The 14,049-nt window shown below is 45.2% G+C and overlaps 1 protein-coding gene and 2 non-coding genes across 3 annotated transcripts; 1 reads left to right on the top strand and 2 right to left on the bottom strand.

Annotated features, from left to right (window-relative positions):
• The first annotated feature begins 1,465 nt into the window (after positions 1–1,465).
• On the top strand, positions 1,466–3,883 carry LOC124651785 (protein PHOTOSYSTEM I ASSEMBLY 2, chloroplastic-like). Its single transcript, XM_047190821.1, has 5 exons — positions 1,466–1,586; positions 1,656–1,840; positions 2,469–2,628; positions 3,260–3,352; positions 3,464–3,883. Exons 1-5 carry the CDS (start codon positions 1,466–1,468, stop codon positions 3,592–3,594), a joined length of 690 nt encoding a protein of 229 aa, XP_047046777.1. The 3' UTR covers positions 3,595–3,883.
• Positions 3,884–5,891: 2,008 nt separating this feature from the next.
• Positions 5,892–5,969, bottom strand: LOC124685554. Its single transcript, XR_006997539.1, has one exon. It is a non-coding gene; the product is annotated as a small nucleolar RNA snoR117 (small nucleolar RNA).
• An 833-nt stretch (positions 5,970–6,802) lies between these two features.
• Positions 6,803–6,880, bottom strand: LOC124685558. Its single transcript, XR_006997543.1, has one exon. It is a non-coding gene; the product is annotated as a small nucleolar RNA snoR117 (small nucleolar RNA).
• Positions 6,881–14,049: the final 7,169 nt, after the last annotated feature.

Genomic DNA, 14,049 nt, shown 5'->3' on the forward strand with positions numbered 1-14,049 from the left:
CGTGCGCACCCTAAAGCAGCCCAAGGAACAAAGCTGCAGCAGTGTCCAAGCATGCACCAGCAGGCACGCGTGCACCATGCGCGCGCATGTGCGGCAACCCAGCAGCGGCAAGAACAAGCCGCAGACCGCAGTCTCCCGCGCCCGTCCGTCCGCGCCGCCGCGCGCGCATGCCGGCCTGCGCCAACGCCGTCCGGCCCCGCCTCGACCGCGCCCTGCGACAGCACCATCTCCATCCGTGCCGGCTGCCGCGCCCGCAAGCTCCTTCGCGCCTTCGCCTGCGACGGTTGCGCGCCCGCGAGCTCTACTGCGGAGGTCGTGCACCCTCGGCGAACGCATGTGCACCTTGCTATGGTCTTCCACCCGTGCCGCTGCCGCGCCTGAGAACCACGCCGCGCTGCATCTCCACTCGCCGCTCCGGCCGCGAAGCCCACCCGCGCGTGCACAGCTGTCGCCCGTCGGCACCAGGTCAACACCACCGTTCCACCCACATCCCCAGTGTGCGCCTACGCGTTGGTCTTCTACCTCGTCGTGATCCAGAAGTCGCTCCATCGCTTTTTCTAGTCTGTCTTCAGCTCACCACAAATTTTAGAGCCACCGGTTTGATTTCCTGCTACCATGTCGCAGGGCCTGTCTAACCCACAATGGAGAAATTCCCGTGGAAACTTACCTGTCCTCACGGCCGTAATGGGCGTGCACGAACTGCTATGAGCTAGCACGCATGTATCCTAGCTTTTGTTGCCACTCGTATCGGCCGGCAAGCGCAGTGGCGCGTTGAGCTGGTCGAGCATCAGCGGCGAGCGCGGGGGCACGGCAAGCTGGCCAAGCATCAACGGGCGCGCGCGGCGAGCTGGCTGAGCATCAGCGGGCGAGCTAGCGCGCGGGGGCACGGCAAGCTGGCCGAGCATAAGCGGGCGAGCTACCGCGAGGACGCGGCGAGCTGGCCAAGCATCATCCGACATCCGGCGAGCGCGGGGGTGCGGCCAGCAAGCGCAGCGTGCTGTTGCTGCCAAACTTCTCAAAGCGACGAGCGGACCGGCGGGAGAATGAGTGAGCTGTGCGACGACCAGGAGAACGACCAGACATGTCTAATGGCTGTGCTCTAACGGCTGGCTGACGGCCGTTTGCTCTGACATGTGGGTCCGCGCAGTTAAATCAGTGTCAACACAAGAGTTGCTCTATTTGTTACTTCCTGCCCTAGAAGTAGTAGTTACTTGTAAAAATTACTAACCGTTGCCTCAAAATGGTATGTATATGTAATTTACTCGCCGTCGAGTGATGCGAGCTCGGCCCTCCGGTTGGGTGCGAGCCGGACTCGAGCTGTCGAACGACACGCGGTCCGACCGAGCCGGGCCAGATATTTGGCTTCCCCAATCTCCAAGCGCGGTGCCGCTGCTCCACCCTCTTCTGGTCCTCGTAGCGCCACAAGGTGAAGTGAGAGAGGTTGCTGCGGAGACGTGTGTGAGAAATGGCCGGCATCAGCTCCCACTTCCTCCTCTCGCCGGCGACGGTGCCGGCGCCGCCTCTGTCGCTCTACTCTCGCCCCCGCACCGCTGCCGTTGGTGGCGGCCTCCGCCGGCCGGGCGATGGTAAGTAAAAATCTTCTCTGCTAGTACCGTCCATGGATTGCTGCTCCATCTGGGGCTGCGAATTAGCAGGCTTCAGCGCTGTTACCTGCCGTGCTCTTCTTGGCACGATACATGATTATGCCCAATTTGTGAAGGAAACTAATGTGTGTGCTTTGACGACTGGTAATGTTTCAGTGCGGCGCCGAATCAGTTGCTGCTCGAAACCGGATGATGCAGAGGAATGTGCAACAAGCAAGTCAGCCACCGGTGCCAAGGTTGTGCGACGTGTTCCCTTCTCTTCCCAACTCCAGTTACCCTCCAGTCTTCACAAACTTGCATAGTGTTATTCGTTAACGTTAGTTTAGCATTAGAAGTCTTCAAATTGCATAGTGTTTTAACTTCTAGCTACATAACACCGTGATATGACTATGCTGATAGTACTATATAGTCAGTTAGAGCCTTACTGTCTCACGGTTAACGGTTATCAGTCACATAGTTGAGAATCAAGCTTCTTCTGATGGAAGAGGTGAGACGATATAGGACTGCTGATTATATAATCAAACCTCAAGGATTATTCATCAACAAAGGCAAGAACCGGGTTGTCCAGAACCTATGTGTCGACTATCAACACACACTAGCTTTCCTTTGAGCAGCGACTTGTAGCAAGTGGCAATCATAACCATGCTGTTGGGGGAGGATGTTTGAGTGAAATGTCTATTTCATCATAGAGTAGTCTTATATCAACCCAATACTGTCGAACAATGTCTAAAGAGCCAAACGGGTGTATGGGTAACTAGCGATTTCGTGTTCCTGGATTTGTTACTCCTTACACTTAGTCGCTTACCATAACCTTATACGGGTAACATTTACTTAGAAGTCTGATGTGCTTTTTCTCTCTTATAGGATGAAGAAACTACCCCTTCTAGAAGAAAATGTCTTGCTTGCCTATGTGCTGTAACATTGATCAGTGCGTCGGGCCCAACACTTTATACACCGAATGGACTTGCCGCAGATATGCAAAAGCCAGTATGCAGGAACTGTGGCGGTGGCGGCGCTATAATATGTAAGATTTTTTGGGCCACTTTGATCTCTTTCTGTGCCATTATGCCTTGTTGATGTTACATGCTTCCATCAGTCATAAGAATAGAACTCCTCCACCTTGAACAGAAGTTCGGAAGAGTAACTTCGTTCATAGATTAGCCTACAATTGCAGCATGTGTTTCAGAACTGCTACATTCATTAGTAACTGCAAACATGGTTCATTGGAAGCTAGTTTTGTGTTTAAACCTTCACAAGTTGTATGGCCACGGGCATCACAAGAGTTTAGGGGGAAATCCTACATTTCTATTAGTTTTCATTTCTTCACATCTTTAACAATATTGGCTGTTTGCCCATAATCAAATATACTAGCTGTATTGGCTCGTCCAGAATTCTTGGCCTGAAAACTGGTAAACTGTGTTGTCCTTGTTGATGTTACATGCTTTCATCAGTCATAAGAATATATAGGGGGAATCCTGCATTTCTAGTAGTTTTCATTTCTTCACATCTTTAACAACATTGACTGTTTTCCCGTAATCAAATATACTAGCTGCCCGCAAAAAAATATACTAGCTGTATTGACTCGTCCAAAATTCTTGGCCTGAAAACTGGTAAACTGTGTTATCCTTCAATAATTCATTGTCAGCTGGATTCAGGTGATATGTGTGGCGGCACAGGGAAATGGAAGGCTCTCAACAGAAAGAGAGCCAAAGATATTTATGAGTTCACAGAATGCCCGAATTGCTATGGTATGCATTGTTTTGTGCTAATGTACTAGATTTCATATCCATCAAGACTTCATTTTTTCACTTTACAGGTTTATTTGTAAATCACACACTTCTATGGTTACTGTCATGTAGGGAGGGGGAAGCTGGTCTGCCCAATTTGTCTTGGAACAGGCGTCCCGAACAACAAAGGGCTTCTCCGACGACCAGACGCAAAGAAGTTGCTTGAAAAGATGTACAACGGCAAGCTTTTGCCCAACTCTTAGGATCAGCAAGGAAAATGATAACCAGGTCTGTATGATCAGATTATGTATTCCAGTTTTTTGCTGAGACTTCGGTTTTGACTAGATGTCAGGCTGCATCAGCAGTTCTTGAGAGAATGGTTTTGAGTAATGTAAGTGCTAAAATACGTTCCAAGTATAACCAGTTCTTCACAGTGTATACAGATAGAATCGTTTGAATAGATGTAAATTGTGAGTATGTCATACAACATTTTTGTGCGATCAAACCTTCTTTTGAGAAGCCTTTAAATTAAATATGTTCTTGCTTGGATTAGTTCATCATGAGATTGAAGGAACATCGGAATTAGTTCATCATAAGACCTTGCGCATTCCAACTTAGCCATGCCAATTCCATAAAGCAAAACAGAAAATATTGATGTCTACATGAGACAGCACACCCATTGAGCTTGTTCCGGACTCTCCTTTTGGAACTTGGGGCATTCTTCATTTATTTATAAACGTATTACACTAAGCATTGAGCTTGTTTCTGCACATCAAGAGCTTTTATCTGAGCTAAAACAAGGGATTGATGAATGTTGTGCCTAACTCGTGCACAAATGAAGACGCAAGAGCTTTGGTTAAGATTTATAACAATTTCATGAGCTTCTTTATCCGCAGTCCTGATCCTGTGAACAAGCGCTTGTCTTCCATCCATTGCCTTCATATATTGACGTAGCACTTGTGTAATGGCCCAGCGACCTGGGTTTCTTCTTGGATTTCTTGCACTAGTCGGATCAGACAAAGTTTGGGCCAAGTTCATCTGCTATCTGTGCCAAGTCATCTGCCATTTGGGCTCCAAGTTCCATTGACTCGGCTTCTGCATGCAAAGCTAAAGTAGCTGTTGTTCATGCCTGAATAAGAATTCTTTGTTCTCCCATCCAGTGTATGAGTTTTGAAAGTCCAAGCTGCTCTTTCTTTGACCCGCAAAACTTGAGTATGGCCTGATGAAAAAACACGTTTTTTTGTCGATTGTCAATTATTTATCAAAAATGCAAAAAGAATTCTTATCAAACCCAACATAAAATTGGAAAGAACCATAAAGTAAGTAGATCCGACTCCTTGAAAAATGTCTCTATCCGCTATTCTGATATATATAAATTCGATGTGGATCAAATTGTATAAGCAAAAAAAATCCTTAGACTTATATTCTTGTACTAGATGTTCTCCTATCAAAATTCAAAAGCAACAGATTGTTTACAGATAGGATGTTTGAGGATATCGAATAGTCATCCTTGGCAATGCTCATATTGTTCTTGTGACCCCTAAAAAATTGTTGTGAACTCCTACAGGGGTAACATAAATTGGTTTGAAAACTAGCAGGCGCTTTCGTAGTGTGGTTCCATAAAATAGTATCATTATCATAAGTGATATCAACAAGAAATCTCGAGATTCACTAGTTTTTGGCAGAAAAATAAACCAATTAGTTTTAATAATGAGGTGTTCATGGATATTGCACCAAAAAGGGCACAGGGTGTTTTGCAAATATTTGTTCACCTCGCTGGCCCAACAGAGATTTCGTTGTTCTCTTCAGCTTCCATTCAGGGGATCAAATTAAATGCATACATTGGATGCCAAATTGATGCATCTACAGATTGAAACAATCTCCAGAAGTAATCGACATTTTTACTTTACGTCAGGATTCAGAAATTATTCGTTATTCAGTAGTGAATGTCAGGTTTCTCCATACATCCGAAGCCAAGAAGTTCCTCGAAAGATATCGCACAAGTCCTGATATTGTCTCAGAGAACAGCCCAGGTCCTATGTTCATTTATGTTCTTGTAGAAAATTGGTATGTCTCAGCACTTCATTGTGATTTATTTACTGGACTACCCACTATTACATCGAGCAAACATATCGAATGGGACATATCAAGGGTAAAAAACGGAAATTCGTTTGCAGCGTTACAAAATGAGTTTCCAATTAACAGATATAAAAGAGGCAAAACTGTCATGGATTTAGAGTGTCAGACAAAGAGACGCACATGCCGTACGTGAGACGTTGCACGCAAGATGCTTGTTCCGGAGTTCACTCTCGGCAACGTACAGCACCGAAGTCGCTATGGGATTTAGCGCATCAGAGACTCTAATTTGTTGCCTCGCAAACAAAGAACCCTAATCGATCTTAGAAGAATTCTACAGTAGAATAAGGTGTATGGAGACAAGGATGCACAGGCCGTATGTATAAACCGCCCATGCATGATAATTATCTCCCGGATCGCTCCGAAGTCCTAATACACAAAAACGAAGAACAGAGAGAAAAAACAGATCGAATAGCAGATCGAGGGGCCTCAGAGATACATTAGCAAATGTGAATCATCAGAGATATCAGATGGTACGGACAAATTGTTAACATCACAGGCCCTGGAGACATTTCGTGTTTTCTTAGTATAATGCAGTGCAAATTCTTTATACTGAAGTTTGTTCATGGTAGACTTGCATTCAGGACAAGACATTAAATTTAAATATTGGAAGTCAAATTGATGCGTCCCTGATTGAAGCAAACTCCAGAAGTACCGTACTTCTTTGTAGTCGATATTATTACTTACTTCAGGAATCAGAAATTCTTTGTTATTCATTGAAGGTCTGGAAATGCTTCGAGCAGTTTATCTGAACAGGTCATTTCCGTTGTCGTTTGGTATTGGTATGTTACTGGATTGTCCAGTCTTCCATCCGGAAAACATATTGAATAGGACAACTCAATGATAAAAATACGAAAATTCAATTGCAGCGTTTCAAAATGAATGTTCAACCAAACTGATATAGAAGAGGCGAAACTGTAAAGGATTTATAGTGTCGGACAAAGAGACGCGCATGCCGTACGTGAGACGTTGCACGCATGAAGCTTGTTCCGGAGTTCACTCTCGGCAACGTACAGCACCGAAGTCGCTATGGGATTTAGCGCATCAGAGACTCTAATTTGTTGCCTCGCAAACGAAGAACCCTAATCGATCTTGGAATAAATCCTACGTGAGAGTGATAACAAGGTGTAGGAGACAAGGATGCACAGGCCGTACGTAGAAACCGCCCATGCATGATAATTATCTCCCGGATAGCTCTCGGCAACGTACAGCACTGAAGTCGCTACGGAGATAAGCGCATCAGAGACTCTAATTTGTTGCCTGGCACGATTCACTGGATCTCGATACAAAAACAAAGAACAGAGAGGGAAAACCAAGAACGAATATCAGATCGAGGGGCCTCAGAGATACATTAGCAAATGTGAATCATCAGAGATATCAGATGGTACGGACAAATTGTTCACATCACAGGCCCCGATCAGAGATACAGATTGATTGAGACGAGAGATGTCAAGAAAACGAGGCAGGGGAAAACAACCGACGATCTCACCTGTGGGCATTGCTGGCCCCGGCGGCGGCTGGTTGCGTTGGAAGGGGAGGGTATGAGGCAGTTTATATAGTGCTGGCCTCCAACCCTAGTTCCCATCGGCGTGCGGGCTGCGGACGAGGAGATGAGATGATATCGTTTTCAGGCCCATAAGACCACATGGGCATACACAAAGCCCAATACAGCACCCAAACGAGCTAGTGGGCTTGTAGTTTAGAGAACAATTTTAGCTGTCTAGCTCCGACAGAATTAGGCCTGCAATGACAGATACAGTCATTCTGTTGTGGCAGGAAAAAACTTCGCACATGCATGTTTTGTAGGGTTTTTCCATGACATAATCTATTTGTTTAACCCATGTCCCCAAACTTTGTTGATTATATTTATTTTTTAAGGGATTATATTTCTTTCTCTCCTGACAAATTTTTATTTTCTTCTTCTTTTTCCTTGTACATAATCTTTGACAAATATTTATTTTCTCTCTTTTTTCTTCTCTTTCTTTTTCTCATGGGATGGGATCTCATTCCTTTCTTGCAATCTTTCTCGTACCCTATCCGCTAAGTACTAAAACATTCACTCCGTTCAGCTCCAACTAAGAGGGGAAGCTCGTACTTGTCTCGTAAAGCTTCAGTTAGGATATTTAGTTTGATTGGGTTACCTTTGGGCTAGCATGTAGATTCTCTGGAATCTCATTGTGTTGGAATCATATATAAATATATATACTTAGCTATATGAACGCAAACATGCACATCTTATCTCTACGAGCATCTCCATAATACTGAGAAGGCGAGTCTTGAGGATGATAATATCACTTAAGTGCCTCGTTGTTGAAGAAAAATTCGCCTCTTATGAGACACCAAATCGGTCAACCTAAGGTTTGATTCTTAGGACTCAATGTGTGAAGGTTTTAGCTGGGCCATGATATGCGGTGGGGACTCAAAAATCGCCTCTTTCATGGATGAATCACTACTATTGTTGAGACCCAGGTGGTGGAGGTGTTAATGGAGGGCCCTGTGTCTAAAGTGGTGGCTAAGATTGTTGCAGAGATGATTGTCACCATGATGACATGTTGATGATATACATATTTGTTGTAGGTAGGGTTTACAAACTTCTTATGGCATGTATATTTTGATGAGGTGGTATGTTCTTCCTCATGTGGCGGTGACCTTGCGGTGTACTTAGGATGACACCCACTTATGTTGTGGTGGCAGGTTAACACTGTAATGTTAGTGGTAAGATGAACTTATGATCCACTTCTGATAACAATCATGCATACTCCTCTTAGTTTATGATTTGTTGTGAACTTATGATGATTTGATATGATTTCGTTAATGTTTGTGATGATTGTATGATTGTACCTTCTTCTTCTTGTACCATGTGAGTGGTATGTGATGTTCCGAGAGAGAATACAAAAGTCTATGATTTGTCAAGATAAAATCAATGGTTATGGGAGATATGATACTTCCAAAGAGGCACAAGGAGCACTAGAGCTTTTTATGCCTATAGGCAAATGAGCATCTTAGGTACTCCGCCCATAGTGTAATATGTAATGGCATAGTAAGCTCTTATTTAAACCATGGTAATAATCACACATATTTTCTAGATGGCTGGGTGAGCCGTGGCCCACCCTAAATTTTTAGAAAATGTTTTATATTTAGTCATTTCAGCATATTTTTATCACACATGAGCTGTAAAAATTACAAATTAGAGGTGTGTGCCCACCCTGAGGTATTTTTGTGCGTTCGCCACTAGTAATAATATGCAGCCTCATGTGCAACCGGCAATGTATCAGCCAAGAAAAAAGTTATATACAGCCTACCAAACTTAAGGGAGGACACTTACCCAATTGGTGCAGAAAAATCCTTCACTAAGGGTCCGTTTGGTAGCATGAGCCGATTTCTTGCACCACTGCGTCCGTGGGAAGAAAGCACATGCACATTCAAGATAGGTCATGGGCTAGAAAAAGCCATGTTATTTGGCCGCCTGGACCGCTCATTTCTGCACCGGGTAGGGAAGCGACCGCCATTGTTTGGTTTCTCGCATGCTTTTTCTAGCCTCACATATATGGCAATATGGTGACATTACCTCACCCATCACAAGCATGGGCACGTCGCCGACCACGAAGCAAGCAACCACCATGGCACCGTGATACGTCCAAAACGTATCCACTTTCCCGAACACTTTTGCTATTGTTTTGCCTCTAATTTGTGTGTTTTGGATGCAACTAACACGGACTAACGCTGTTTTCAGCAAAACTGTTCCGGTGTCTCGTTTTTGTGCAGAAATCCAACTTTCAGGAAAAACCTCGGAATTTATACAGAAGGCCCTATTTTCCCAGAATACTTATGGAGCCAGAAGGGCAAGTCAGGTGGAGGCCCGAGGGCCCCACACCCTAGGGCGGCGCGGCCCAGGAGGGGGGCGCGCGGCCCTAGCGTGAGGCCCCCTCGGCCGGCCTCTGATGGCGTGTAACTCACACGTTCGTTGGGAACCCCAAGAGGAAGGTATGATGCGCACAGCAGCAAGTTTTCCCTCAGAAAGAAACCAAGGTTTATCGAACCAGGAGGAGCCAAGAAGCACGTTGAAGGTTGATGGCGGCGGGATGTAGTGCGGCGCAACACCAGAGATTCCGGCGCCGATGTGGAACCTGCACAACACAACCAAAGTACTTTACCCCAACGAAACAGTGAGGTTGTCAATCTCACCGGCTTGCTGTAACAAAGGATTAACCGTATTGTGTGGAAGATGATTGTTTGCGTGAAAACGATAAAGAACAAGTATTGCGATAGATTGTATACGATGTAAAGAATTGGACCGGGGTCCACGGTTCACTAGAGGTGTCTCTCCCATAAGATAAAAGCATGTTGGGTGAACAAATTACGATCGGGCAATTGACAAATAGAGAGGGCATAACAATGCACATACATGACATGATAAATATAGTGAGATTTAATTGGGCATTACGACAAAGTACATAGACCGCTATCGAGCATGCATCTATGCCTAAAAAGTCCACCTTCAGGTTATCATCCGAACCCCTTCCAGTATTAAGTTGCAAAACAACGAGACAAGCTTGCATTAAGTATGGTGCGTAATGTAATCAATAACTACATCCTTAGACATAGCATCAATGTTTTATCCCTAGTGGCAACGAGCACATCCACAACCTTAGAACCTTCGCACTCGTCCCGGATTCAATGGAGGCATGAACCCACTATCGAGCATAAATACTCCCTCTTGGAGTTAAGAGCAAAAACTTGGCCGAGCCTCTACTAATAACGGAGAGCATGCAAGATCATAAACAACACATAGGTAATAACTTGATAATTATCATAACATAGTATTCTCTATCCATCGGATCCCGACAAACACAACATATAGTATTACAGATAGATGATCTTGATCATGTTAGGCAGCTCACAAGATCCAACAATGAAGCACAATGAGGAGAAGACAACCATCTAGCTACTGCTATGGACCCATAGTCCAGGGGTGAACTACTCACTCATCACTCCGGAGGCGACCATGGCGGTGAAGAGTCCTCCGGGAGATGAATCCCCTCTCCGGCAGGGTGCCGGAGGAGATCTCCAGAATCCCCCGAGATGGGATTGGCGGCGGCGGCGTCTCAGTAGGGTTTTCCGTATCGTGGCTCTCGGTACTGGGGGTTTCGCGACGGAGGCTTTAAGTAGGCGGAAGGGCAACGCGGGGGGCCACACGAGGGCCCCACACGCCAGGCTGGCGCGGCCAAGACCTAGGCCGCGCCGCCCTAGTGTGGCGGCGCCTCGTGGCCCCACTTCGACTCCCCTTCGGTCTTCTGGAAGCTTCGTGGCAAAATAGGACCCTGGGCGTTGATTTCGTCCAATTCCGAGAATATTTCGTTACTAGGATTTCGAAACCAAAAACAGCTAGAAAACAAAGACTGGCTCTTCGGCATCTTGTTAATAGGTTAGTTCCAGAAAATGCACGAACATGACATAAAGTGTGCATAAAACATGTAGATATCATCAATAATGTGGCATGGAACATAAGAAATTATCGATACGTCGGAGACGTATCAGCCTCCGACGCCCTCCTTCGGACTACTTATCGCCCTCGACCTAAAAACGCACGGGAGAAAGTCGAAGTCGCCAGAAACCCTCCAGAACGCCGCCACATCGCGAAACTCCGTCTAGGGAGCCAGAAGTCTGCGTTCTGGCACTCCGCCGGGACGGGGAATTGGAGGAGATCATCGCCATCATCACCACCGACGCCTCTCCATCGACCAGCCATGTTTCCCCCATCCATGTGTGAGTAATTCCCCCGCTGTAGGCTGAAGGGGATGGTAGGGATTGGATGAGATTGGTCATGTAATAGTGTAAGATTGTTAGGGCATAGTGCCTAGTGTCCGTAATTGGTACTTTGATGATATTGTTGCAACTTGTTATGCTTAATGCTTGTCACTAGGGCCCGAGTGCCATGATCTCAGATCTGAACATGTTATTATTTCATCATGATATTCATTGTTTATGGTCTTACCCGCAAGTTGTATACACATGTCGTCTGTCCGGAACCAATGGCCCCGAAGTGACGAAATCGGGACAACCGGAGGGGATGGTAGTGATGTGAGGATCACATGTGTTCACGGAGGGTTAATGCTTTGCTCCGGTACTCTATTAAAACGAGTACCTTAATATCCAGATAGATTCCCTTGAGGCCCGGCTGCCACACTGCTGGTAGGACAAAAGATGTTGTGCAAGTTTCTCATTGCGAGCACGTACGACTATAATTGGAACACATGCCTATTGATTGCTTTGTACTTAGACACCGTTTTATTATTATCTGCAAATGCCCTGCTTGATTGTTACATGAGTTTCTCTCATCCATGCAACGCCCTTTATCCGTCCCGTGCCTACAGTATTTTAATCCTGATGTTTACTATAATCACTATTGCTGTCTTTGTTACTCTGTTGTTGTTATTTTACTACTGCTACTGCTATAAAACTGTTACTACTGATAAACTCTTGCGAGCAAGTCTGTTTCCAGGTGCAGCTGAATTGACAACTCCGCTGTTAAGGCTTTCAAGTATTCTTTGTCTCCCCTTGTGTCGAATCAATAAATTGGGTTTTACTACCCGCGAAGACTGCTGCGATCCCCTATACTTGTGGGTTATCAAGACTGTTTTCTGGCGCCGTTGCCGGGGAGCATAGCTTTATTTGGAAGTTCACTTGGATTGATATTGTTCGCTGCAAATTCTCCATCATGGGTAAATCTCGCGATCCTAAAGTCGCCATATTACCATCCACTACAAGAAAAGGTACAACTCTGAGTACCTCTGCTGCTCTTGATTCACCATCTGTGATTGATAAACTTGTTTCACCACCATGATGGCGTGTAATTCACACGTTCGTTGGGAACCCCAAGAGGAAGGTATGATGCGCACAGCAGCAAGTTTTCCCTCAGAAAGAAACCAAGGTTTATCGAACCAGGAGGAGCCAAGAAGCACGTTGAAGGTTGATGGCGGCGGGATGTAGTGCGGCGCAACACCAGAGATTCCGGCGCCAACGTGGAACCTGCACAACACAACAAAGTACTTTGCCCCAACGACACAGTGAGGTTGTCAATCTCACCGGCTTGCTGTAACAAAGGATTAACCGTATTGTGTGGAAGATGATTGTTTGCAGAGAAAACAATAAAACAAGTATTGCAGCAGATTTGTATTTCGAGTATAAAAGAATGGACCGGGGTCCACGGTTCACTAGAGGTGTCTCTCCCATAAGATAAAAGCATGTTGGGTGAACAAATTACGGTCGGGCAATTGACAAATAGAGAGGGCATAACAATGCACATACATGTCATGATAAGTACAGTGAGATTTAATTGGGCATTACGACAAAGTACATAGACCGCCATCCAACTGCATCTATGCCTAAAAATTCCACCTTCAGGTTATCATCCGAACCCCTTCCAGTATTAAGTTGCAAAGCAACAAACAATTGCATTAAGTATGGTGCGTAATGTAATCAACAACTACATCCTTAGACATAGCATCAATGTTTTATCCCTAGTGGCAACAGCACAACACAACCTTAGAACTTTCTGTCACTGTCCCAGGTATCAATGTAGGCATGAACCCACTATCGAGCATAAATACTCCCTCTTGGAGTTAAGAGCAAAAACTTGGCCGAGCCTCTACTAATAACGGAGAGCATGCAAGATCATAAACAACACATAGGTAATAACTTGATAATTAACATAACATGGTATTCTCTATCCATCGGATCCCGACAAACACAACATATAGCATTACAGATAGATGATCTTGATCATGTTAGGTGATGTCTACGGGTGCTTCTATTCTTGTAGACAGTGTTGGGCCTCCAAGAGCAGAGGTTTGTAGAACAGCAGCAAGTTTCCCTTAAGTGGATCACCCAAGGTTTATCGATCTCAGGGAGGAAGAGGTCAAAGATATCCCTCTCATGCAACCCTGCAACCACAAAGCAAGAAGTCTCTTGTGTCCCCAACACACCTAATAGGTGCACTAGTTCGGCGAAGAGATAGTGAAATACGGGTGGTATGAATAAGTAGTAGCAACGGCACCGAGAAAAGTGCTTTGCCCGGGACGATAAACAAGCAGTAGTAACGCAGCGGTAGTAGTAACGCAGCAGTAGTAACGCAGTAAAACGAGTAAACAAGCAGCGATAGCGATATTTAGGAACAAGGCCTAGGGATTAGACTTTCACTAGTGGACACTCTCAACATTGATCACATAACGGAATAGATAAATGCATACTCTACACTCTCTTGTTGGATGATGAACACATTGCGTAGGATTACACGAACCCTCAATGCCGGAGTTAACAAGCTCCACAATTCAATGTTCATATTTAAATAACCTTAGAGTGCAAGAAAGATCAACACGACTAAACCAAGTACTAACACAGCATGCACACTGTCACCTTCACACTATGTAGGAGGAATAGATCACATCAATACTATCATAATGATAATTAACTCCACAATCTACAAGAGATCATGATCATAGCATACGCCAAGTACTAACACGGATGCACACACCGTCACCATTACACCGTGCGGGAGGAATAAACTACTTTAATAACATCAC

Source organism: Lolium rigidum, chromosome 1, assembly GCF_022539505.1.
Source record: "Lolium rigidum isolate FL_2022 chromosome 1, APGP_CSIRO_Lrig_0.1, whole genome shotgun sequence".
NCBI lineage: Eukaryota > Viridiplantae > Streptophyta > Magnoliopsida > Poales > Poaceae > Lolium > Lolium rigidum.

Coding starts and splice junctions, on each gene's coding strand:
- LOC124651785 (XM_047190821.1), top strand. CDS start 1,466: ATGGCCGGCATCAGCTCCCACTTCCTCCTCTCGCCGGCGACGGTGCCG. Junction 1,587..1,655: donor CCTCCGCCGGCCGGGCGATG/GTAAGTAAAAAT, acceptor GCGAATTAGCAG/GCTTCAGCGCTGTTACCTGC. Junction 1,841..2,468: donor AGTCAGCCACCGGTGCCAAG/GTTGTGCGACGT, acceptor TCTCTCTTATAG/GATGAAGAAACTACCCCTTC.